Below are 25,302 nucleotides of genomic sequence, written 5' to 3'. Positions count from 1 at the left end.
TAAACTACTAAAATAAAATATTAAAAAGTGCTTAACAAAACATACTATTGTTGTTTTTTTTTATAAGCCCACAAGAGCAGGAGTTACAAATTAAGATAGAATTTTTGTTTGGTGATTCTAGTTTTTAACTATTCACTATGCTAATCCAAATAAGATTTGTTTCATGCTTTACATGGGACATTCAATTTAATAACTCTTTATTCTTTTTTTTTATTAATCTCATTTGAAAATGTCAGTGTAGAGAGTGGATGTCTTTACCCACCACTGTTGAAAGAGAGATTAAAACACAACAGGATATATTCAGGTGAATAATAAAAACAACGCTGCTGAATCCCCATACTTGTTGTCTTAAGTTTCTAACTCCATGAGCAAATGAATAGTGAATGATCCCAGGAAGTGGCTGGTGGGAGGAGAGGATGACACAGAGGAGCTGAAACGTCATCCTTTCTTAAAAAAAAATTAACTGGAATGATTTGGCAAGAAAGGCTAAACCAGCGACATTCGTCAAATGAATAAAATAATTTTGGACTAAAATTCTGTCAGATTATAATATAAAACCTACATTGATGGATGGATTACAATCCGTTCTTGCTCTATAAATAGCCAACCCTGAGGCAATTAGAGACTGTATTTAAGCAACCTAATTTTTAAACTGTATTTTTCTGTGAAGATACAACAGTTTCCTTAATTCCTGAGTTAATTTTATTCACAAATTTAACAATATATAAGTGAAGCTAAGATTTGCATTCTCAACTATACCTAGAAAGAATGTGTAATCTTCCTGGTTTAAACTATCATAATATATCTTAATATCTTGTTTCAGCTTAAAAAAAAAAACTCTTTTTCAGTTTCGAAGAAGTATTGTTTTTATCAAAGACTAGGCCTACTTTCTCACAATGTACTGATGACGATAAATATCAGGTAGCACTTTAACTACAAATATAACTGGAGGTACTTATAGAGGACCACTAATAGTTAACTTAACGGTACTGACTACATAATTGATTAGTTAATATTATACTTTATCTCAGAGATCAATGACAGCATAATAGTAAATAAAACTAGTTACATTAAAACAAAAAGAAACAGTTACACCCTACACAGCGGATCAACTTACAATTAAAATCTTAAAATAACTAAATAATTAAAATGAAAGACTTAAAATAAGACTGAAACAAGAATAATTCAATCCTTCAACAATAGCCCTTGTGTAAAATAGAAAATATGAAAGTTCAAATAATACTTTGACATCTTTTTTGTACATACTGATTAACCAATTTTAAAAACCACAGTAAAACTCTGCTATATGACATACTCAATAAAACATTAGCCAGAACATTAGTTGAATCTTTAAACAATAATAATCAACTAATACAAAGTGAATACGAATACTAAATAAATTTAAATAGATTAATAGTTTTAATATAGCTTGACATCAATACAGATAGGGCACAATTAATTACAGCATGAAAAGATTGGTATAGTGAAAAAAATCAATTGAATGAACAGTAAAAAAAAAGGAAATATGGAATACAAGAATGTCGTAACTGTGAAATTGAGTCTGAGTATATTAAAACTATCCAGACAAAAAACTACAGTTAAAAGAATTAAAAAAACAATGCTATGAAGTGATCGATCACATATTTATACTTAAGGTCACACAAAATTTACAGAAAACATTATTAGTTTCAAGGTATATACACATCAGTCTTAGAATACTCAAGCATGAGAATATCATGGATTTTTTAGGTTAACATTTACACAGTACTGCATTTTTTCAAGTATTTTTAAACACAACAAAAAATGAAGGATTAACATTATACTATTAAGTTTTTATTATATATTTTAAATTATTTGGAAGTCTAGTCCAGGGTTTCCTGAAATGGCTTGGGAAGTGCATGTTAGGGAGTTCATGTACTCTTTTGGTCAAGCTCAGCAAGTACTGTAATGCAGATGCTCTTCTTATAACTGAATATTTCATTTTTACACTTTGAAATCAAAGAATGCAGTAGCATAATAACAATTCTTTTCAATAAGGCTCAATTGTCATACATTGGGTCTGATAATGTTTTCAACAAAACCAAAAGGATTTTACTCAAATTATATGTTTGATTGTTGTTTTTAAACATTTACATAGTGTATGCTTTAAAATATATTTATTTAAGTTTCACTAATAAAAAGTTGAATAGTTCCTAAACATTGAAATATTTATGAATATAAGAAGATCAAGTGGAGTAAAGCAGCATAAGTGAATATACTCATAATTTTTGAAAACACAAGCTTGGTATCAATGGCAAATTTTACACTGTTGATTGCAAATAGCACAGTCCAGTCCACAGGAAAAGATACCATCTTGATGTCTGAGTGTCCTATGACATATCCAGCTGCAGCAGTATTTTTGTTTCTAATTGGTGTAGAGTAATTGTTTATTGTGTTCTAGAGCCTTTGTGCACAAAATCACTAGGACCAAAGTGGCCGATCGAGCACAATAGTAGACAAACTCTGCTGTTTAACAATCAAGACTTCTTTTGACTTTCTACAAGTTTTAAGTAGTTACTGCATAAGATAAGACTCAAATATTTTGTCGATTTAAGGATTTCATTAGTCACTGAAAAATTAAGAACGTCATTTATGGCTGCAATTAGATTACGGAACCTGCCAGTGAATGCTCTATTATTAATTACACTAAAACACATTTGGTTTCCGTAACTTCCAATGGTGACTAGTTGTATATCAGCCACAAAATTGTATTTACCTAATGTTGTTCTGCATTAAAACAAAAAAGTATGATAAATGGCCATAAACTCTTAAAACACAATTGAAAGTATACAAATATACTAGCAGTTATCCGTGTTATTTCAAACGTTCCTGAGATAACTGATAGTCACTGAAAGCTATTCCAATCTCCTGATCCATTTTAGATTTAAGTTTATTAAAAAGTGTTCTTGGACCCTGAAGTGGTAGAGTGAAACAGTTTTTATTTAATTTTCCTCCAACATTCCATGATAATTTATGAAATTGCTCTGACGATTTGAGTAATAATTGAACTGTTTTAGGCCAGTGTGGAGGAATCCTTAAACTGAAGACAATAGCAATTAATGATATAATGCATAGTAATGGTGATATAGTACATAACGATATACAGCATTCTGTGCAGTTTACGAATGGAATAAAGTTTATCTTAGATTATATTATATTGGTGTTCTTGTTACTTTTATGCTTACTCTATGTTTTCATAAATAGCAATACTTTTCAAAAGGTACTTAAATAATTAAACATACGATTGTGTTGTAATATTATAATGTTTACATAGAACAGTTTATTACTTTATGACAGGTTCTTTTAATAAATAAAATATATTTGCTGCAATGAATTTCTTAAGGAAATGTTCACAACTTGATCACCAGTCCTGATATCGAAGAGAAAAGTCATTCCTTCGTTGATACATAATTTAGTACACTTCCTTTACATACTGTCTCAATAAACTGATTTGGTTATAAAGAATCAAGCAAGTTCCGTCTCCTTAATTAAATTTACTTTCTTATTTTCAATACTATTGTAGAGTTTGCCTTGTGCTCAGATCAAGAAAATATATATATACCAACGGAAACCAACTCGATCATAAAGTGTCTTCTTTCGGCTCTTTTAATTTACTTTCGATCAAAAATGTTTCAAGTAACAGTTATAGTTTGCCTCTTTGTTCCGATGAAAAAAATATATAACTTGGTACTACTTAAACATTAGTGCGGTCAAAAAGAGTCAGGTCTGTCTGATTAAATTCACTTCCGGTCTAATTTATTTACTTGATCTATAAAATATATACATATGTTCGTTTTCATGATCTCATTGGGTCAAAAAGCGGCTATTACCAACAATTGTAATCTACTTCCGGTCTAAGACATTTCAAATGTTATAGTTAAATATTTGGCCCAATGACAAAAGTATATCATACGACTAAAACGTCTCTGCGGTCAATATGAGTCTGGTCGTTTTAATTCACTCCCGGTCTAATTTATTTATGGTTCCACAATTGAATTATGCTGTTCCACTAACAAAGAAAATGATTACATATGTGGGGTTTGGAATTCAACTTAGATTAATATCTGGTGCTGAATAGATTTTGATGTTTTCAGTGATCAAGAAATATGTATAAATGCATATGCTTCTGGTATAAGGGGAAGAGTATGTTAACATTTGCTTTTCTTTAACTACAGTAAAAATTCCATACACAATGTCAAGGAAGCTAACCAGATTCGATTAACTTATGTGCAAACATTCACAGCTTTTTACAATAAGATACTTTTTATAACAGCGTTGAAATAATATTCCCATTGAATTAAATGGTTTATTAATCATTGGTGCAATTTAAATTTAGAATTAGATAAATGACTTCTGGCTATTCTTCAATGCGAAGAAACATTTGTGCCGTCGTCGTTGCTTTTCTTCAAAAGCCAAAATTGATAATGAGAATCATAAATATTTTGATGTTTGGAAGTCTAGCACAAAATCTTCTACACAAATCTCAAAATTTTTCAGTGTGACCCTCGTACAAGGTTAAATGAAGACCATGCAACATGGGTATCTTGGCAATTGGTCCTGGACAAGCATCATCTGATCTACCTCAATGGGTTAATTCAAACTAAAATATAATATTACTTTTTAAATTTGAATAATAAAATGTAAATTGTAGTTCAAAAGAGATCCATTACATGGGTTAACATATTCCACATCCCTTTGATTAGTTACAAATACCTTTCTTATAATAATAAAAGCTAGGCAGTAAATAATTTTAAAAATTGTTTACGAATAAGCTTACTGTATACAGAGACGCTGTGGGATAAACTTTAGAAACACTGGCCTAAAGAAATAAACAACATATTATTGAGATTGTGATGTAGCTCTATGGAAGTTGTGATTACAATTAATATTTTTCAACTAATCTCTTCATATTCTTGAACCTGCAAAAATATTACAAAATTACAGTGGAGATCTGTTGAGAGTAATATGTTACAAGTTAATAAAGCAGCAAAGCAATTAGTTAAGAATCATATCATAAATTTTATGGCAATTCTTAGAATTAGAAGTCAAATGTAATAGAGAATTGTAAAAGATATTTCTTTGATTTTGTGCTTATGAATATGGAATTATCCATTTTATTAATGCACTGTAAAAATAACACTCCTTTATTGAGAAACAGATAAAACACTGCCATACGATGACCAGTAACGGGTGGACCAGTGATGGTTAAAGGAAGTATTCCCATTCGTTAGAGATAATAAGATTATCATTTGCTAAGTACATTGCATATTAATATGTTCACTATGGTGTATCAATAAACTTGTTAGTTTATTACTTCTTAAACTGGATTAAGTCAAACTTTATTGTATTAGTAAATTTAATTTGTAACAAAACATTACTTTTTATCTACTCTTTTTAGATCTAATGCTTTTATGTTGAAAAGACATAGTACACTAATACTTCATCAAAACTTACACCAACAGCTGGTAGAAATTTCAAATAATGCTGATAATTCAAATTGTTGAATTACTTACATCTGCATACAAATTTTCCACACCAATTACACAATTATAAGGGGACTTGAACACTTTAAAATTTCAATTTTTTGTGTTTTATTACAGTATATTTAATTGTGAACACGAAAATATATAACACTAACATAAAATATTATGACAAGTATTTGAGATAATTCTTTTAAAATCCGTTGTCACGTATTGTGAGGTTGATTTTCACCACTCTGAATTGAAGAGACAGGTTCGCTATGTGAAAATGTTAGAGGACGGAGATTCCAAGGCCTATTTATGTATAAAAAAAAGCAAGCCTTATGATGTAGATGTTGAAAAATTAGTGTGCCGGCCATGTTGAAAAGCGGCTTGGAACTAGGCTCAGAAAATTGAAAGAAAAGCTAGGTGGGACAAAGCTTGCGGATGGAAAATCGATAAAAGGCGCAGGACGACTGACCAACAAAGTAATAGATGAGCTACAATCATTATGGGAATGCCATTAGAGGTAACTCAGAAAATTTGGAAAACATGCACAAGGCAGTGTGGGCTACATATTTTCACCGACTTTCCACGGATGAGAACCCAAGGACATGAGTTGTGTCCTCCTGCTCCAGATACCTGGTGCAAGTATAGAAAAGATCCAACTGGCTATAGACAGAAGAAGTCATTGCCAGAGGTCATCATGAATCAGGTTAAATCTATTTTCAGAGATCTAAGTAATAAAGAGCTCCTGAAAAATGTCTTCATGGGCGCACCAAAAATTCTAACGAGTCATTTAACAATATTGTTTGGAGCCGTCTGCCCAAAGTCAACTTCATTGGTAAAAAACACTAGACCTAGGACTTTGGGATGCTGTGATATATCATTCAATGATGGAAGTATAGGTAGAATTAAGGTGCTGGAAGAACTAGGTGTTAAGGATTTAGGCCAATATACAATTGCAGCCCTGAAGAAGTTTGATGACAATCGTATCAAACAAGCTGACCAAGCAGCGGAAGACATGACCAAGGAGGCCAGAATAAAGAAAAGGAGACTGAACCTAGATCAGGAAGAGTAAAATGAAGATGAATACTGCCCAGGAGGGTTTTAACTTAAGTAAGCAAAAAATAGTGCCTTGTTTGTTATTAAAAATTTAATTTATTTACTTTTTCTATGTTTTCCGAAAAACTGTATTTTTTCAACAAATGACCCGATATCTCAGGAACTACTAAAGCTACAGACTTGAAATGTTTACTCAGTGTCACACATGTAATTGTAAAAAGGTGGTAGTAACCTAATCAATTTAGGTGTTAGTATCAATTTAATTATATAAATAAATTAACAAAAAAATATATTGTAAATGAAAACATGAGTTTTTTTGGTCAATTTAAAAAAAAGGTCAAAAATTGAACTTTTTTTAACAAATTTAAATTCTTTTACTACAGCGCATACCTTATATAACAATAAAAAGGGTCTGAAAATTTCATCTTCCTATTCCAAGTACTTCTTGAGAAAACGGGTTACCAATATTTACAATTTAACATTGGCGAAATACAAGTGTTCAAGTCCCCTTAATATAGGATAAATGATTATATTATGTACTATGTAAAACAAAGGTTTATAAAATTTATATTTGAAAACTTTAGGACACATATTGTCTGTAATTGCTATGTATGTATATTAGGCCTATACATTTTTAATCTTTTGACATGGATTTTGTCAACTTGCAAGTTACAACACATTTGAAATTAAACATACATATAAAATACTTTTAAATTATTAATAAGATACCTAAGTATTACGAAACCTGATACTTGATATTAAATTGTGTGATTTTATTTATAAAATTTACTCAGTACATACCTATATTATGACGGAATAAAAGACGTAAAGATGGATTCGAAAACAAGCACAGATTACAACCTAAGAAATTAACCCATTTGTTGAATCACGTGGATTGTCAGCTGAAACAAACATTTAAGTTAAAATTTTATTAACACCAGAAATATTTAAAGGCTCTGTCAGAAGTAGATAGATTTTGTGACAAACAAAATATTAATAATTTATTTCTCATGGGATTTACATGTAGCCTTATCTTGAAAACCACTGGAAAAAAGATTTTCATTCTTCCATTCTGCATGCATTTAATAATAACTAAACATAAAATGATACAACGAAAACTAATGTTCAGGAACGTTATTAAAAGTGGTATTTTTTTACAGTTTTAGAAATGTTATATTTGTTTCAAAACAACTTTATCACTTTGCCTAGATCCATAAATAAGTTGTGAATTAAAAAAAATTCAAGTTCAACATATTGGAACGAAATGGCGTACTAAGCTGCCAAATATCCTTAGCCAAAATATTTATAAAAAAAGTCAGTACAAATTTCGAACTTGTTTTCAGCACTTTCTTTACCAGTTCTTGGTGATTGAAAAATTCAGAAGGGATTTGCTGTACTCGATATCTCAAATAATCGTTTGAGATAAAACAAATGTTAATAACACAGAATTTTGAAACATTTTCACCCATTCCAGAACACTTTTTGTTTTTCCGTGCCATGGTGGCCACTGAAACCTCTTTTCAAATTTCTAGTTTTCCCGCTTGAAAATTTCCGATTGTTTAGTCCATTTTCAAACCAAATAAAAAACTGTAATACTACATTTAATCCTTACACCGAGGGGGTTCACGTACGCTATATGGGGAAAAGCCACGAAGCTGTGGTGGTCTAGCCCAAGATTTCGTCGCTAGCTATATGCAAGGAGTTTGGTGACGATTTATTGCTATGGCAAATCTTTAGCTCCATATTTTTTATCACTGTGTCTTTAAATGTATCCACATCACATCGTGTATCTAATAATTTTCCTTCCTGTGATGTTTGGAAAATACATACATCCTATTCGGATAATAGAGAACATGAGAGGCAGGCTGCACGCAGTCAGTCCATCACTACGAGTCAGATGTCTACGGTGCGTAGACTTACGGTACGAGACCGCGATTTTTACGGTACATAAGTCATATCCTCTATCTCCTGCTATCGAAATGGTAGCTTCCATAATATCCACTTACGTAAACGTTTATGGATGTATATTTATTGAAAATCTATTTATGCACAACTACACATGTACGACGTATAGAATAAATACAAATTAGCGATAGTCTGTCTACCGCCGAGCAGATATCGTCCGCGCATACTACTAGCAGGCACGCTGGCGTTGGTAAATATATACATAGAAAATACGAGTTTAAATTAATATGTGATTTATAAACTACGTTATTTTGTTACCATGCATTTATAAACAGATTTTATACACAAAGAACTACAAAACACGATTTAATCGGTACTTTGCGTACTTCCGATGAGTTATCCATGAACAGACGCAGCAGACTCCACGATACTCCAAAATATATATTGAAAATACGAATTACAGCTCAAATATTGTTTAACGAGCTCCCGTTATTTTTAATTGGCTATCTTTCTACATTTATTCGTACACGAAGAAAAAAGTGTGTTAGCAATCGGTAATAGCGTATTGCCGATCAGCTGTCATCTTCCACACATCACTAGTTGTACAATTGTGAAATCATAATTTTCCAAGCATGTTTTAGACACTCCTGTTAGTATCGCTATAAGAGTGAAAAGAGCCGCGGTATTGAGTATCCAAATCGATCCGTTCCTATTAAAAACTCCAGGGACATTATACACATTCACGCACAATCAACGCCGAAATTCATGCATAATCATATTTTTCCAGATTCTTAACGTTAGTGGGAGCCCGGGTTACAATCCTGCGAAAATATCGTGGCTCCAAATATACTCCATTGCCGGCCAATATATGAAGAATTTATCAATTAGTTATCTGATATGGAAGTTACCGAAGTGCGGTTAGTTCGCGATCTGTATAAGTACTCATCAGTACAGAACAGTACATTCCATACTTTACCAGAATGTAGTACAATTAAATTTATCAATTACTAGCTCATAAACATTTTGTTTGCCTTTAAGATAATACAAGAATAGAATCCCCCTTCAAGACAATACAACTACAAGTAAATAAACACACGAAAGGCTGTGGTTCAAGTCACACCGGGTTCATTAGATTATAGCCATGGACTAGGAAACACATGACGGCTCCTCATAAACGTTGGACTATTTGGTTGGAATTGTCCGACCGATCATCACTTGTGCGGGGAAGTCGTTCAGATGAATAAATAGTTGATCGAAGAACTGATGGGATTCCCAGCATCCGTGTCCAGAAAACTGACATGCTTGGAAGATCCGGGAGCCAATAGGAAGTATGTTTGCACACGACAGTGATGTCTCGGCAATGTTTATAATTGACATTTTAATGGCCGACAGTGCTCTCCAGTTTTTGCAAACAATTGTTCTGACAATGGTTGCAGTAGCCCTCGCGAGAACTCTTGCGCCCGTTTAGCCTAGCGATTTTTACTGTCGGACACAAAACTTGCACAACTTTTTGCACAGTGTACGCAACTAATTTAGTTAAGGTTAGGATGTGATCATAAATTCTTCGCTCCTCACACACACGACCCGATTGGTCGTTAGATTACATAGGTTAAAACAATCATAGCGTGCATAGACCAAACAGAGGCCTCGCCCGTAATACGACCGGTTAGCTGTGAGCGTTAAAGCGGCGATTAAATTTTAATGTTGTGTTGTACGTATGGAGAAAGATCGACACTAGCCACAACAAACGTGAGCGGCTAGGCGATACCACACAGTGCCGCTGATTCGCCGCCAATTCCTGGCATTAAATATTTCTCCTGCCGCTCAGCCCTCAGCTCATTCTGTCATTGCTACACATCATGTCAGACCCAAACGCTCCGTTCTCGGCTCTACTTGTGGTCGCAAATCCACCATTTTCTTACCCAAAAGGTGTCATCACGTCAGGTAAAAAACCAACACCCCATTTCGGTGGCTGAGTAAAACTTAAAACACCGCTTGTACCGCGGCTACTACTGCTCTACCGCTTTACAGCTAACAACGTACCGCTGGAATAGTGGCTGATGCCGGACACGATCGGTCGACAACACAAGGATAGAACTAACCAAGATAACTTCCACAACACTAGTGGAAACCACGTCGCTAAAAATATGTTCGAGATTAATCGGGTTTGGATTTAAGGAGCTGTCGAATTGTCTTCGTTTCATAAGATCTTAGGGACATAAAAATGTTTTTCCGAATTTCTCGGTTCTACAAGGAAGATTCCTGACTTATTCCCGGTCGGATAGTCATCCTGTCTCGGTTTGTAATTAACAGAGTTGTTAATTTTTTAAAGTTTGAACATCAGCCATATTGAAACGAAATAGTGTACCAAACTGATCAAAGAACTTAACAAAACAAAAAATTCAAAGAGATTTAAGCAGGGGTTCGTGCCAACTACGCACTACAATCAATCTAACTGCCTCCAAACCAGTTAGACATCTGTACATCTGTGGATTTTCAGATGTACATATTCAAGTATCCATATAGGTCGTTTTGTACAAAATTTAAATACACCTCTCCGTTTAAGCGGTCAGGAAATTCCAATCAAATGGCAATTCCAATCTGGACCACAAGTTTATGCTAAATTGACCCCCTTTTTCAGGTTGACATTATGAACTCTTAAAATCATATGATGACCAGGGAAGCATAAATGCGACAGATTGCATGCTACTATTGGTTACTATTTGGCGGATTGAGAAGCATTTCCTCTTGCACACCTATAATAACAATGCATTACTGCATGAACTCTATGTAAAAAAGGCATAGTTGTTTTTGCACAATGTACAATTTGACTTAGTGTACAATGATTGTGCACTAAGTCTGTAAAATGGTAAAATTATCATTTTAATTCACGAACACACTATTTAACACAAGTTATTTTTTCAACACAACCTATTGAAGTCCATAAATACACTCAAATTCATCACAATAATGCACAAGTCAGACGCATAAATAATATCTTGTGGTATAACAGAAACAGGAAATGGATGGAACAAAATAAAAATATGAGTGCCAGAGTTATGATGATAAGTTCTGAAATATGATTCAGAGGTTATTTTTCTTGGTTACAAGATTTCTGCTGATGGTATTCGAGCTTCAGTTGAATGTGTCGAGGCAATTCAAGATTTTTCATTACCAAAAACCGCTCAAGAACTTCACCACTTTTTTGCAATGCTCAATTTTTATCGCAGATTTATCCCTTATGCAGCTGAATTTTAAGCTCCCTTGCATGATGTTATTAGTCAATAGTCAATAGTCAAACGTCTTTATTCGTGAATCATGTACATTGGTGGTACAGTGAATAGTGTCAAAATAAAATATAAACCTAAAACAAAAAATAATACATACTACATACAGAAATGTTGTGTAACTACAGCTAACTATGGGAGGTGGAAAACTCATCTAATGAATAAACTGCTAAATTTATTATATATTCTTTGAGCATTTTCTTAAATTTTGACCAATCATTTTCTTTTTTAATATTTTCAGGAACACATTTTAAAAATGTGTTACCTGCATATGAGGGCTTTTTCTCGAAAAATTTTAACCTGTGAGGCTGAACTATATCATTTCTCCTCCTAAAATTATAAGAGTGGGATATTGGTATTGATTTTGCCTCTAGTTCTTGTTTTTTGGCAATAAGAATTGTTTCAAATATATACTGACCAAAAACTGTAAAAATTTTTAATTTTTTAAAATGTTCTTTGGCTGAATCATCACGTTTCAGCTTAAGCATAATTCTAATGGCCCTTTTTTGTTGCTTCAAAATGTTATCCATATTTAATTTTTTTGTTGATCCATATAATGCTATACCGAATAAAAGGTGGGAGTGAACATGGGCAAAATATATACTTTTTAAGGTTTCCAGATTACAATAAAAGGACATTTTTGATAATGCAAAGATTCCGGAATTAATTTTAATTAAAATTTTCTGTACATGTTCATCCCAATTTAAATTCTCATCAACTGTTAAACCTAAAAAGTTAATTTGATTTTCCTTTTCAATGTTAAATGAGTTATAAGTTATTATTGGTTCTGTTGTGATTTTGTTCCGTGCTGTTTTAAAATTTATAAATTTGGTTTTCTGTGAATTTAACAATAAGTTGTGATTGTGAAAATAGTTTCCAATATTATTCAATTCCACAAATGTTAAGATTTCTGTTTCTTCTGGAGAATTAGATGACATGATCAAATTAGAATCATCAGCATAAAGACATAGTTTTGAATTTTGCCTATAGGTTAAGGTATCTTCTATACCCCTAAGATAACACAAAAAAAGCAGAGGCCCCAAGATTGAACCTTGGGGCACCCCAAACTTAATTGGCTGATGAGCTGACGATGATTTGATAATTCTATTATGATTTGTCAAATGGGTAATTTCCACAGATTGAGATCTATTTGTCAAATAAGAAGAAAACCAATTAAGAGCCCTTTTAGATATTCCAATGACATGAAGTTTTTCTAATAATTTACTATGTTTTACACTGTCGAACGCTTTGGAAAGGTCCATACATATACCAGCTGTATATTTTCCTTTGTCAACGGACTCAATAACAGATTCAATAAAAGAAACAGCGGCGCTCACAACCGATCTTCCATTCCGGAATCCATGCTGATTATCATCTAAAATATTAAATTTTTCCAAAAATTCAGATAATTGTAAATGGACTGATTTTTCATATACTTTAGAAATTGAAGGGAGAACAGATACTGGGCGATAGTTTGATATATTTTCAGGGTCATTATTCAGGGTCATATTAGTAATCCGATCCTCAAAAAGTCGCAACCGATCTTGTGGACACCTGAATTAAGAGAAGCTTTTCAAGTATGTAAAAACTGCATTTTGCCTACTTCACTTCTCATACACCCCTATGTCAACACATTTCTTGCATTATTCAAATCACTCTGTTAAAGCATGTTTGCAACAACTTGTTGATAGAGTCTGGCAAGAGCACTTTTTATTCCAAGATGTCGTTGAAAGAAAGATAGTGGCCTGCTTATTATCGTGAGCTTCTGGTTATCTACACAGCCATTCAACACTTTCGTCACTTCTTAGGTCATCCCTTCATGGTTTACACTGACCACAAACATTTTATTTATGTTTTCAAGCAAAATCGAGAAAAACTTCCAGCAATCCAGATAAACTAACTCTCTTTCATATCTGAATTTTCTTCAGATATTTAACATGTCATATTCTATGCCTCTTGATTATGCAAAACTCGTTGAATCTCAAGAAAAAGTTGACAAACTCAAGAAAAACATTCAAGAATGTTCTTCACTCAAAATGGAACATGTTTCGACTTCAGGTTCTTCATTATCTGTATTTTGTGATACATCAACTAGGAAACCTCGACCTTTCATCACACACCAATTTCGTTGTTCTGTTTTCGAAAGTCTTCATAATCTTAGTCATCCAGGTACTAATACTTCTCTTAAACTAGTCAGCGACCGTTTTTGTTTAGCCTTCTATTAAAAATCATTGTCGGAATTGGGCTCGTACATTTAACAAATGTCAATGATCAAAAATCTCGTGTCACAACCATGCTCCTTTGGGTTTGTTCGAAACTCCAACTCAAGAGGTTTTCTTACATTCATATTGATTTGATTGGTCCTCTTCAACCTGCACATTCTTTCCGATATTGCTTAACTGTCATAGACAGTTTCACCCAGAGGTCCAAAGATCCAATACAATTTATCACTGTGGAATCTGTGATTCACAGACTGTTGGATTTCTTGTTTCGGCGTTTCTGAGACTCGTATTTCATCGAGGAGCTCTCACCTTTTCAAGAATTTTACGAAAGAATTTCGGAACCCACCACAACTGTACTACAAGTTGGTATCTAGCTTCTAATAGTTTGATTGAGTGTTTAAATTAAAAGCTGCAATCATAGCTCACTCTGAGGCTGATTGGGTTCATGCTTTGCCTCTTGTTCTTCTCGGCATCAAACTGCTTTCAAAGATGACATCAATGCTACTGCATGTGAATTTGTTTATGGAGAAATTTTGAACTCTTCTCCTTGAATCTCAATAACCACAATCTTGATTCAGGCAGCTTTCTTTCAAATTTAAATGTTTCGTTTACAACCTTCTCCAGCGTGAAGACATTGCCAACCTGCGGTTTTTATTTTCAAAGAACTGGCGAACTGCAGTAATGCTTTTCTGAGGGAAGGACCAATGTTTTTTTTTTTTTTTTTTTTTTTCCCCTTGGGGCGGCCTACTGCCATGCACTTAAGCCTCAAGGGCCTTTTGCGCACCCCGAAAACACCATGAGGACTACCAGTCTACAACTTCAGCAGTTCAACAAACCGCCGAAAACAACCTATCAAGTCCTCCTGGGAAAACTCGCCACCCCTGTTCAAGCTACCAAAGATGGCATGTGGAAGATTGGGCAGCAGGACCAATGTTAAAATCATTACAATCACCATATTCTGCACCTCATAAAATTCTTGATTGAGACGACAAAACTGTAACTCTCAAAATTTTTAACAAGTCTCCCAAAGCTTCTATTGATTGTGTGAAACTAACTTTCACTCTGCAAGACGTACCTGCATCTGTTCCTGCTGCTCGCCTGTTCCTACTACTACACCTTTACCTACATCTACTTCACTTATTACTCATGAACGTACAACCTATTCCGGAAGAAGAGTTTGTTCCAGGAATGTTTTGAACCTGTAGCCAAAGTCACTTCCTAGGAGGGTAGAGTGGCAATAGTTCCACATGGTTCAGTGAATAGCAATGATGATTGTTCTAAGAAAAATAGTTTGTTTATTTACTTTGAACAGTATATTATTATTGTACCCAGTAAAAACACATCTCGTTAACCTGTAAGTACAAGTTTTATTTTATTATTTAATATGAATCAACCTAACCTTCCTATAAATATAAGACAGAAATTAGAAAAAACAAAGGAAAAACCCGGAGAAACTTGTGTAAAAACTTTGTTTACCAGAGACTGCTAAGCTTCATAAAACTCTACAAACATTCAAACACACTCTGGCGTCATTGCTAAAGGCTGATGTCAGCCTAACTGAAGGTAGGAAGTAGACATTAGAACTGCTGTTAAAGATGCACTTTCCGAGCAGACTCTTGCCACGAGATGAGAATTTCTATTCTCTAGTGGAGGAGAGAATCGGTCAGAGGGTTTCGAAGTCCTGACAATAATCAAGAAAAATCATCACAGCAGAAAGGATTAAACAGCTATTACAACCTTAAAGCCTTTCAAACCAACAGGGTGGATGGAGTCATTCTACAAGAAGGGTTGGATATTCTCTTAAACAACCTTATATCCCTGTTCAGGACCAGCTACACTTTTGGATGTATTCCAAAAAAACTGGAGGTCAGCACTGGTGGTGTTTATAAGGAAAAAAGGTAAGACTTGTCTCAGTCTAAACTATATAGGTCGATCAGCCTACCCTCCTCCATGGTGAGAACTATGGGAAAAATAATAAATAGACATATAAGGCATAAAACCTTGTCGGTACGCCCATTCAGTCTATATCAACATGCATATGTTGAAGATAAGTCAACCACTAAGTTACCGCTCTCCGTAGTTTAATGGAGAATACATTAGTGAATACGTAGTGGAAGATACATTCAAAGGAAAAGAAACCCTTGTCAGTGTCTTTATGAACATTGAAGGAACTTTTGATAGATTAGCATACAAATCCATGGAGGTAGCACTGGAAAGGTTTGAAGTTACATCAGATGCTGTCAAGTGGTAGAAACCTTCTTAAAAAGTCAAGTAAGAGCAAAGCTCAAAGAGAAATCTGCCACAATTACGGCCCAGAAAAAGTGCCCTAAAGGAGAGGTACTGTCTCCCCTTTTATGAGCGATAGTGGTGACCAATCTCTTGACTACAGCAGAACAAAGGGGTTTAATACCAAAATGTTATGCTGACCACCTAGTGCTTGTGGTCAATAGAAGAAAGAAAGGCACGTTGGAACGCCTCACTCAAGATGCCCTTAACTTTATAAGCAATTAGTGACATGGGGAAGGTACTAGAATAAAATATTCTGAAGTGGTCAAGCATCTAAGAATATTTAGTTTTATATAAAGGCTCACATGAATTCTAATATTGAAAATACTACATCCAAAGCAACAATTGGGTCTTTCTTGGTGCTCACTAAAGACTCTTTGGATATAAAAGGGGACTAAAACCTAAAATGATATATTGGATCTATGAAGCCATGATAAAACCAATGGTCACATATGTAGCTCTTATGTGGTGGCTGGGAATAGAACAAAATACAGCAATCCAGAAGCTACAGACTTCAAAGGCTAGCTTGCATAAGCATTACACCTACATAAAAGCAAGATGGATATACGACTAGTATTTGAGATGCTTACTGGAAATGGCCCTCTTAGGAAACATCTGATGGTGGGTCTAGGCCAGAATGATGAATAGTGACTATGCGGAGAGGCAGAACTTGTATGGCTAAATTGTCCTGCCATTTGGAAAATCAGAAAAAAGATCCCGGGAGCTTATCCCCTCAGCCCAAAATATATTAGAAACCAGGAGTCCTCAAACCTATAGGCTTCTGTAAAATCCTTAGATTCTTAGAGCCGTGAGGGAAGTGCAAATGTCCTTTCTCCATGGGCAGTCTCTTGTCTCTTTCTCTCTGTTAAGAAACTCTTAATTTTTACATTTTCTGGTTTACACTATGTCATAATTAAAATATATAAAATAATTAATTGCTTACATAATTCAAATATTAGAGCCTGGAACAGTTAGTGAAAACACATTAAACTGAAAACAAAGTTAGTCTGAGCAATATATCGACATGGAGTGAACTTGAAAATTATAGTTATGAAACTTGCAGGATAAACCTGAGAATTAACCCTTTCACAGTTTTTTATGTAATATAAGTGCATTACTGACATAATGTCATGCATCGTTATATTCTGTTGTCTGCTGTAAATAATATTGCACAAGCATTTCTGACAAATGCTCATCACATGCAGTTCTGGCATTTCTACTAGATGTCAGCACTTCCTTGGTCCACTGTCATGAATGTTTGCACCTTAGTGAGTTCACTGTAGCCGCACAGTGCAGACAGCATTCGCATGTTGTTGTATATCACCCGTCCGAGAGTATATTATGGTTTTATTTTTAATATTTATTATACCATGGAAGTATCCAACGCACAAGTAGTTGATTGGCTTTGTTTGCGTGATGCTACGGACATGGATAGTGAAAATAACTTAATGGAAAATATATAAACAATTTGAAACTCTGTACAAACAGCAAAATAAAATTCTGCAAAAAACATAATTTTATGTTTAAAAATAAAACCATAAAGAGACCTTAACGGGCTTTATTTTGGAAACAGACGACTGAGAGCAACCCTAAAGAAGACTTTTAAGGTAAATCTAGAATATTCAATAATTCCTTTCTTCTTTGGAACTAAAGTAATGCAGTCTAAATAATAATCTCAGAACCAATAGATTTAAAGATAACAACCTAATAGTATATAAGTACTAAAGAATTTACAATCAACTGTTACAATAGGTATAATAAACTTACCTCTACGTAGCTGAGCTTTCCTCATGATCTTGATCTTTGTCACCATTGTAAAATTCATTAACAGGTTCCACCCTTGCATCCTCTTCTTCCTTGGTCACTCTGACATCGGGATCCTTTTCATCCAAATTACATTTAGCCATGTCAGGCAAGGCGTCATTAGGGATATCTTGCATCTGAACACTGGGCGAGTTCTGTAGTAACTTCAAGTTGTCATACACATGTTTTGTTATCGTCTCCAGATACTGTTTACTGTTAGCATTGTCCTGTCGGGTTACCATTTCCGGATGAAGGGTAAAGTCAGGGGCAAAAAACTCTAAATATTCTGTTAATGGTAATTCGTTACTGATCGGTTCATCTACTAATAGAGATGTCTCATAAGTCCAACATCTTGCTACATTTCTCAGAGTGTAACCTCCTCCACCAACTGCCAATAAGGGAACATTTAAATCTCGTACAAACTTCACACACTCGCCATGTCCTTTAGTGGTCAAACAAAAACACCCTAATCGATCATTTGCCAATGAATCTGCTCCACATTGTAGAACAATAGCTGTGGGACGATAGAAGTCCATTACATACTGAATCACAGGTTGGAACACTTGATAATAACTGGCATCGTCGATTCCTTCTTTCAGTGGAACATTTACAGAGTAGTAACGGCCATTTTCTGCTCCAATTTCATACATATCTCCTGTCCCAGGGAAAAAATAGCTGCCATACTTGTGAAACGAAACTGTCATGACTCTATCAGTTAAATAAAAGGCTTCTTGAACACCATCACCATGATGCACATCAATATCTATATACAACACTCTAGCATGGTATTTAAGTAATTCTAGTATAGCAATAACTATATCGTTGACATAACAGAAACCAGATGCTTCAAATTTTTTAGCATGATGCAATCCACCAGACCAATTTATAGCGATGTCACAGGAGTTGTGGTTCAGTTTAGTCGCTCCTTGTAGAGATGCGCCTGTGTACATGGAACAAAAGTCAAACAGCCCGTCAAAGAGAGGGCAATCATCTCCTACATTACACTGTGTCAGAAACTTGGTATATCCTTGTAAGTTATGAGGTGTCACCTTTTGCAAGAATTCAATGTATTCATCAGAATGAAATCTGCACATATCCAGAGCTGTGGCTCGATACGGTCGGTAGATCTCCATTTTCTGGTGCAAATTATAATTCAAAACCAGACTGTGGATGACTGACAATCGGTGTGGCTTCATGGGGTGTCCAGGCCCATAGTGAAAATTTCCAACATCAGGATCATAAAAATATGCAACTTTTTTGTTTGACATATTTATTTACGTTCACAGTATTCTTCAATGTTGCTCAAATGTACCTGTAACATATAAAATATTATTATATATGTTACAAATGTTATTTATTTTACTATACTTAGAAAAAACCAAACATCACATGCAAGCACAATATTTCTATCTGATTTTCTTCAATCGCAACCCTCATCCTTTTTGAAACAGTCTAGCCTGAAATACCCCTGATAATAATTTGTTTGATCACTGTAAATATTAAATTCATATGATTGTTATTGAGGACTATAGATACTTTTATATCGATTGATAGTCTAGGATTTGAGATGAGAATATTAGGTATCGATAACTACATTCTTCAATATAAAAAACCGGGTCTGCTTATCATACCCTACCCCTTGTGAGAAATATCTTACATATTTTCCTCAATTCATTCCCATTATCAGTCTCAGAATATTAGTTACTTCTTGTTGTTTATTGATTACATTAAAATTACTATAACTAATGAGTTGTAATCATATGATAGGTCAAATAAATTGTAATATCCAATTATCCTTCGATAAAACAGCCGAACCATTCGATAATAGCAATCGAATAACGAGTATAGGCCGTTTATTAAAGTCTACCCAAATTGAAAACTAGCAAAACCATATTGTTCTTTGAAATATGTATTAAGCCGACATTCAGGTTCCGGTTCTTTGGATGGTCATGAATATTGATAATTCCATGTCATTCGACAATCATCAACTCATCTCTTGGTGGCCGCTTATTATACTGCAGCCACTCATCCTTTGTCCTCTGGATCTTAAATTTACAATAACCTAATGCAAACACAACCCATAAAGATAAAAATGTTGATTGTAATAAAAATAATTACAGTAATTGAATGTATGATTAATGCAGGCTAATTATACTATTTGAATGATCCAAATGTAGAAGAGCAATAAAAAAATTAAAAGTAATCACAAGATATAGAGCATTGAAGCCACATAGTAAAAATATCAAACCTTGCACTTGTGCTAATAAAATATTAGATTCTGACATAACCTCAATCATAGCAGAACTGTAACCTAATAACTTATTTCACAAACTTAGAAGCTATCAGTTGGAAAATTTCTAAATGAACTATATCGATTTGGAAAAAAAACAATGATGGAAAACTTGATGAAATAGGTGTAATAAAATACAAACCATTTAGATTGTATCTTTTGAGCATGTTACTTTTTAGAAGCTTGTGTTTCGGCTAAAAAGCTAATTTAATACATCTATTTTCATTAATAAAATATAAATAAATATTCAATTATAGATTACCTCAATACATACCAAAGAATGAACAGTCAGTCGTGTCAATGTACTTTCATTTAATAACTTAACAAACGGCACATAGTACAACAGAGATAATCCCTCCCATTGCTGTAGAGTGCAGATATTTAACTGAGTCTGAGATAGTATGAACAAACTGAAATTAGTGATTTAAGGCGTTATTTTTAACGTAACAGAATAAACAACAGTTACCTCTACTACGTGCTGTGAGAAACTCACTATTATTCTACAAACAGGTTGACAACGGACAACGAATGCAATCGTTTTGTTGCTGGACACTGTAAGCTTGAGCTGCACAGACAAAAGTGGCACAATCCAAACTCTTCAGCTATTATTGTGACCATTATTAATATTAATGATAGAAAAATTATCATTTTATTGTTGGAAATCTATCTCGGATCGTCAACAACACCTTGTTTATAAAGACCTAATTTAATTTATATTTAGTGCACCAAATAAATTGTTCAACTATATTTAACAAAATAAATTTTTGACGTGACAACGTCTTAAATTAGGTTTGCGGCTCGGAGTCACTCATGAAAAAGTGTAACGCCCGGTAACGTTACGATGCCCGTCCAGTGGGTCCGCCGCACGGGATAAAAGCAGATAACTATGTTTATTCGTGAAAATGTGGAATGCTTAGATTCGTCCATTTACAACAACTACAACAATAAAGGTAAATAATTGTACACTGATATTTCATTATCGTAAAACTATGATTGATTGATTAATTGTTAGATTGACACAAAAGTTGAGAAACTGAGTTTATAGGTTATGTCATACTATTGACAAATGTTGATAGTGTTAAGTAAATTATTGAAGTGAAAACTTCTTTAGGCGCGTTGAGCGTTTTGGTAGAGGGGTAAAATCCTCGGTTCGCGTCACCGACATGCTAATGATACTAACCTGCATGAAAAAGTCAGTCTCGCTGTGTTTTTTAACCGTAGACTTGGCCGCGGACTACTAACCTGCATGAAAAAAGTCAGTCTCGCTGTGTTAAAACTGTCCCGGCGGAGTATGAAAACAGACTGCGAAAATCAGTGACCTTTACGGCTTCCTCTCGCGATTTAAAAGTGAAGCCAATGTCGTACAATTCTGCAAGATGCGTCAAATTAAAGCTCTTATATTGGCAATCTATTGGTTACATTTTTTAATATTAAAAAAATTATCGAAATAATTTTTGATTATTGTTTTACATTTTACATAGAGTTTACAATGACAAGAAAAAAGTAGTAAGCGAGGATTTTTTTTTATTTTTTTGGTCAGACAAAATTTGTTCAGCGAGAAAGTTGTGTGAAAATAGATGAATATTTTTTTTTTGTAATTTATCATTTTTTTATTGGAAGTTTAGTTTAGCCTGTAGTAGCGTATGAAGTGATGAGTGAACGTTTTCTGCCGGAACTGTAGTTGGCGCATTGGCTCACTGATACCGTATTAACTCAATAAATTAGTTTTATTGTGCAATAAAAATACCTTTACGAAAGAACCAAGTTAATTTAACTAATTTATTAGTTTTAAAAATATTGTGGGTTTAATTGTTATTGCAATTATATACTTTATCCGTAGCAATAAACTGTATTATTTACAACGGTGTTCAACTCACTGTTGTTCACTCGGTGTTTACTCACTTGTATTCTATGTTTATTAATATTTAACCTCTTCATCATGAAATGAGTATTATTACGGTAGAAGATTTATCTTACTAGCGCGGTAAAATAGATTTCTAGTTATTTTGATAAAATTTTTTTCGTGGATTTTAAAATTGGAAAATTAAAAAAAATGTTATAATAATTTTAGATTTTATGAAATATGTTTTATTTATTGTTTTTATTAAGATATTTTTAAGATAATTGTTATATTAATTATTTTTTCAACCACTTTGTATTTATATTTTGTTCATGATTTGTTTAACCCATCATATGTAACTAATAAATAAAACATAAAAAATTTCATATAATTTTTGCATATAGTTTTAATTACTCTCAACTTAATAGTTCCGTTTTCACTTCTATCGGCAGTCCCCACGACTGCTACTGTTTTTTTTTTAGTTTAAATCACTCTGCAATCAATCGTAATTCAGTCGATTGAGAAGAAACAGCGCGTATTGCTAGTCAAACATTTAAAATAACAAATTATAACCTCTAACCCTGTCATAACAGTGCGACCAAAACAAACGAACTAAACCAACCAATCACCACGCGCGGAGTTAGAATTTTATTTAACTGTGTTTTAGCAAGAATTTCAAATTCCAATTTTAGTAAATGTTTTATTCAACTTTACCATTTACAATAACAAATTTTAATTATTTCAAATTATGTACAATGTTTTAGTAAACAAAATATATTTCTATAGTTAAAAATTTGTGCAATTCTTATTTTCATTCAATTCCTTGTTCCTATTGTGCAATTTAATAATATTCATATCAATAAATATTCTACCTAGAAAAAGACGTTTGTCACGTAAAATCTTCGTCCGTAAAACCGACTTTACAGGCAACCATCCATTTTTAATTTGACTGTGTCTATGTGTGTTTTATAATTGTGTGAAGTTGTTATGTACGCAATGTTTATATTTATACAATTAATTAAAAAATAACTGACATTAGTTTTTGTTTTATTTATACTAATTAACCGTTTACTTGTTAACGGTTAATTAATATGTAGTGTAAAACCATATTAATAGTTTTTGATTGTATAAATAATTCACAACGATAAATTATAATTATTCATAATTTATTATGTAACAAAGTCTTATAATAAAACCACAATTAAGAGTTTTATTATTATTTTTTTAATGATTGGTCGAATAAAAATTTTTTTAAATATAATTTATTATAAATTATCATAACCATAAACAATTTTGAACAACGGGAGATTAATTCTCGAAAGTCAATTTTTCTCGAAACTGAATTATACCAAATTAAAATTGCATTTATCTCAAATTAATTGCAGTACCAATACGAATTAGATTTAATGATAAAAATTGAAAACATTATATGAACAAAGTCCGACAGTTAAAATTGATCTATGTTTTAATAATCATTGTATTTCCATAAACAACAGCCACAGAAATTGTTGTTAAACGTCGCAACGGTCAGTCAGCAACAGTTGCTGAATTAACATGTTGCCGCAACCTACTATCGGACATGTCGCAGCGCGTTGCCGCCAAACAACGACATTTTCCCTCTTCAACTGAAATAGGAATAATACGAAAAAAATTACCACATGCAAGTGTTGCCAATATAAATCGTTGCAGTGAGTGTGAGAGTTGATGGGTGGAGGGAAAGGAGAGATATTTATAAACTGATTTATAACAATTATTCCACACTAGGCACTTCGTAATCACTAAACACTTTTTACAAGCCTATTTTAATGACTGGATGACTCTCATTTTGTCAAATTTCATTTGGCTACTAACACCTGTGATCCATGGTTTTCAATGTATCTTCTGTATCTTGATTCTTGATATTAGTATCTCATTTGTGGCCTCTGAGGTATGCAAGTTTGTTTGCTCAAACATAGCAATAACATTTTCTTTGTTTATGTGATAGGAATATGATTCTAAGTATATCGAAGTTGTATAAGTCCTTGGAACTAGGGTCTATATCTAAGTGTAAGTTTGTTTTCTGGTATTCCACTTCATATTTCAGAAATTGGTTTATGCGTCTTTTAATCATGTAAACTTTGTTAGCATCACCAATATAATGGAGTCTATCCAATTTTTCTGAAACTGTACCATAGAGCAAACAACTCGAAGGAGAATATATTAGCGTCTTCACCCAGTTCTACCCAACGAACTATACTACTGGAACGCGCACTGCCCATAAGCCACATGTTGTGTTTTCCGGTCGCACACAGCTGTGCGTTTCGAGTGTATCCATGGACTTGCAGGCGCTTAAAGTGGGCAAGAACTCGCCGAGTTGCTAACTTCTAAAATAATAATTCTCACCAATATTAATTTCTGTATTGCCAAATTATTGACAGGGTCACCCAAATAACTAAAAGTACGGTAAGGCTGTTAATAATTAAATTAATAAGCTATCGTTTTTTGATCATGAACAATAATTATATAGTTGAGTAAAACATGCTTATCACTCAATTATTCCATCCGCATTGATCCAAGATATCAATGTTGGTCGTTATAGCACTTATAAATGCATAAACTTATAAATCATTGCTAAAAACAATATCTACTGATCTACTCTACTTTATAATTATTGGATCTTTGTCATTTTCAGCTACCTGTATTTTATTATTTGTTTGTTTCAACTTTCCATTGAATGATGACGATTTATTAAAAAAGTGGATTACTGTGACAAAGAGAACAACATTTTAAGCCAACAAAACATGCTGTTTTATGCAGTAAACAATTTACCGAACATGATTACCATTTAATTTGGCCTGACACACTAAGAAAATGTCTAAAAAATGAAGCAGTTCCAACAATGTTTTATTTTCAATCTCATATGCAACAGCCATTGGAGTTTGTACATTTTATGTAGTTTACTTTGAAATAAAATACTGTCATAAAAAAATTATTTTTTCACTTGGGAAATATTTTAATGTCTGTAATCTTCGTTTGCGACTTTATAAGTAAAATAGCAAGACAAAATCTCAGTTATTTTCATATTGTACAAAAATCTGTTTTTTTAATTAAAAATAAAAATCCACGG

The 25,302-nt window shown here is 33.3% G+C and overlaps 1 protein-coding gene across 2 annotated transcripts; it reads right to left on the bottom strand.

Annotated features, from left to right (window-relative positions):
* Window positions 1-427: 427 nt before the first annotated feature.
* Window positions 428-20,779, bottom strand: LOC124355119 (histone deacetylase 3). 2 transcript variants are annotated; one of them, XM_046806079.1, is made up of 4 exons: window positions 20,631-20,779; window positions 18,031-19,378; window positions 7,365-7,465; window positions 428-4,958 (listed from the first exon to the last, which is right to left on the bottom strand). In XM_046806079.1, exon 2 carries the CDS (start codon window positions 19,332-19,334, stop codon window positions 18,033-18,035), a length of 1,302 nt encoding a protein of 433 aa, XP_046662035.1. In that variant the 5' UTR covers window positions 19,335-19,378; window positions 20,631-20,779; the 3' UTR covers window positions 428-4,958; window positions 7,365-7,465; window positions 18,031-18,032. The 2 variants fall into 2 exon arrangements, with proteins under 2 accessions (XP_046662035.1, XP_046662036.1); XM_046806080.1 differs by having other exon boundaries at window positions 20,619-20,750.
* Window positions 20,780-25,302: the final 4,523 nt, after the last annotated feature.

The sequence above is a fragment of the Homalodisca vitripennis genome, chromosome 2, assembly GCF_021130785.1.
Source record: "Homalodisca vitripennis isolate AUS2020 chromosome 2, UT_GWSS_2.1, whole genome shotgun sequence".
Taxonomy (NCBI): Eukaryota; Metazoa; Arthropoda; class Insecta; order Hemiptera; family Cicadellidae; genus Homalodisca; species Homalodisca vitripennis.
Note: the sequence above shows the minus strand (reverse complement) of the source record. Positions and strands in the feature narration are given on the sequence as shown.

Excerpts from the sequence above, each read along its gene's own strand:
- LOC124355119 (XM_046806079.1), bottom strand. The coding sequence starts at position 19,334 with ATGTCAAACAAAAAAGTTGCATATTTTTATGATCCTGATGTTGGAAAT.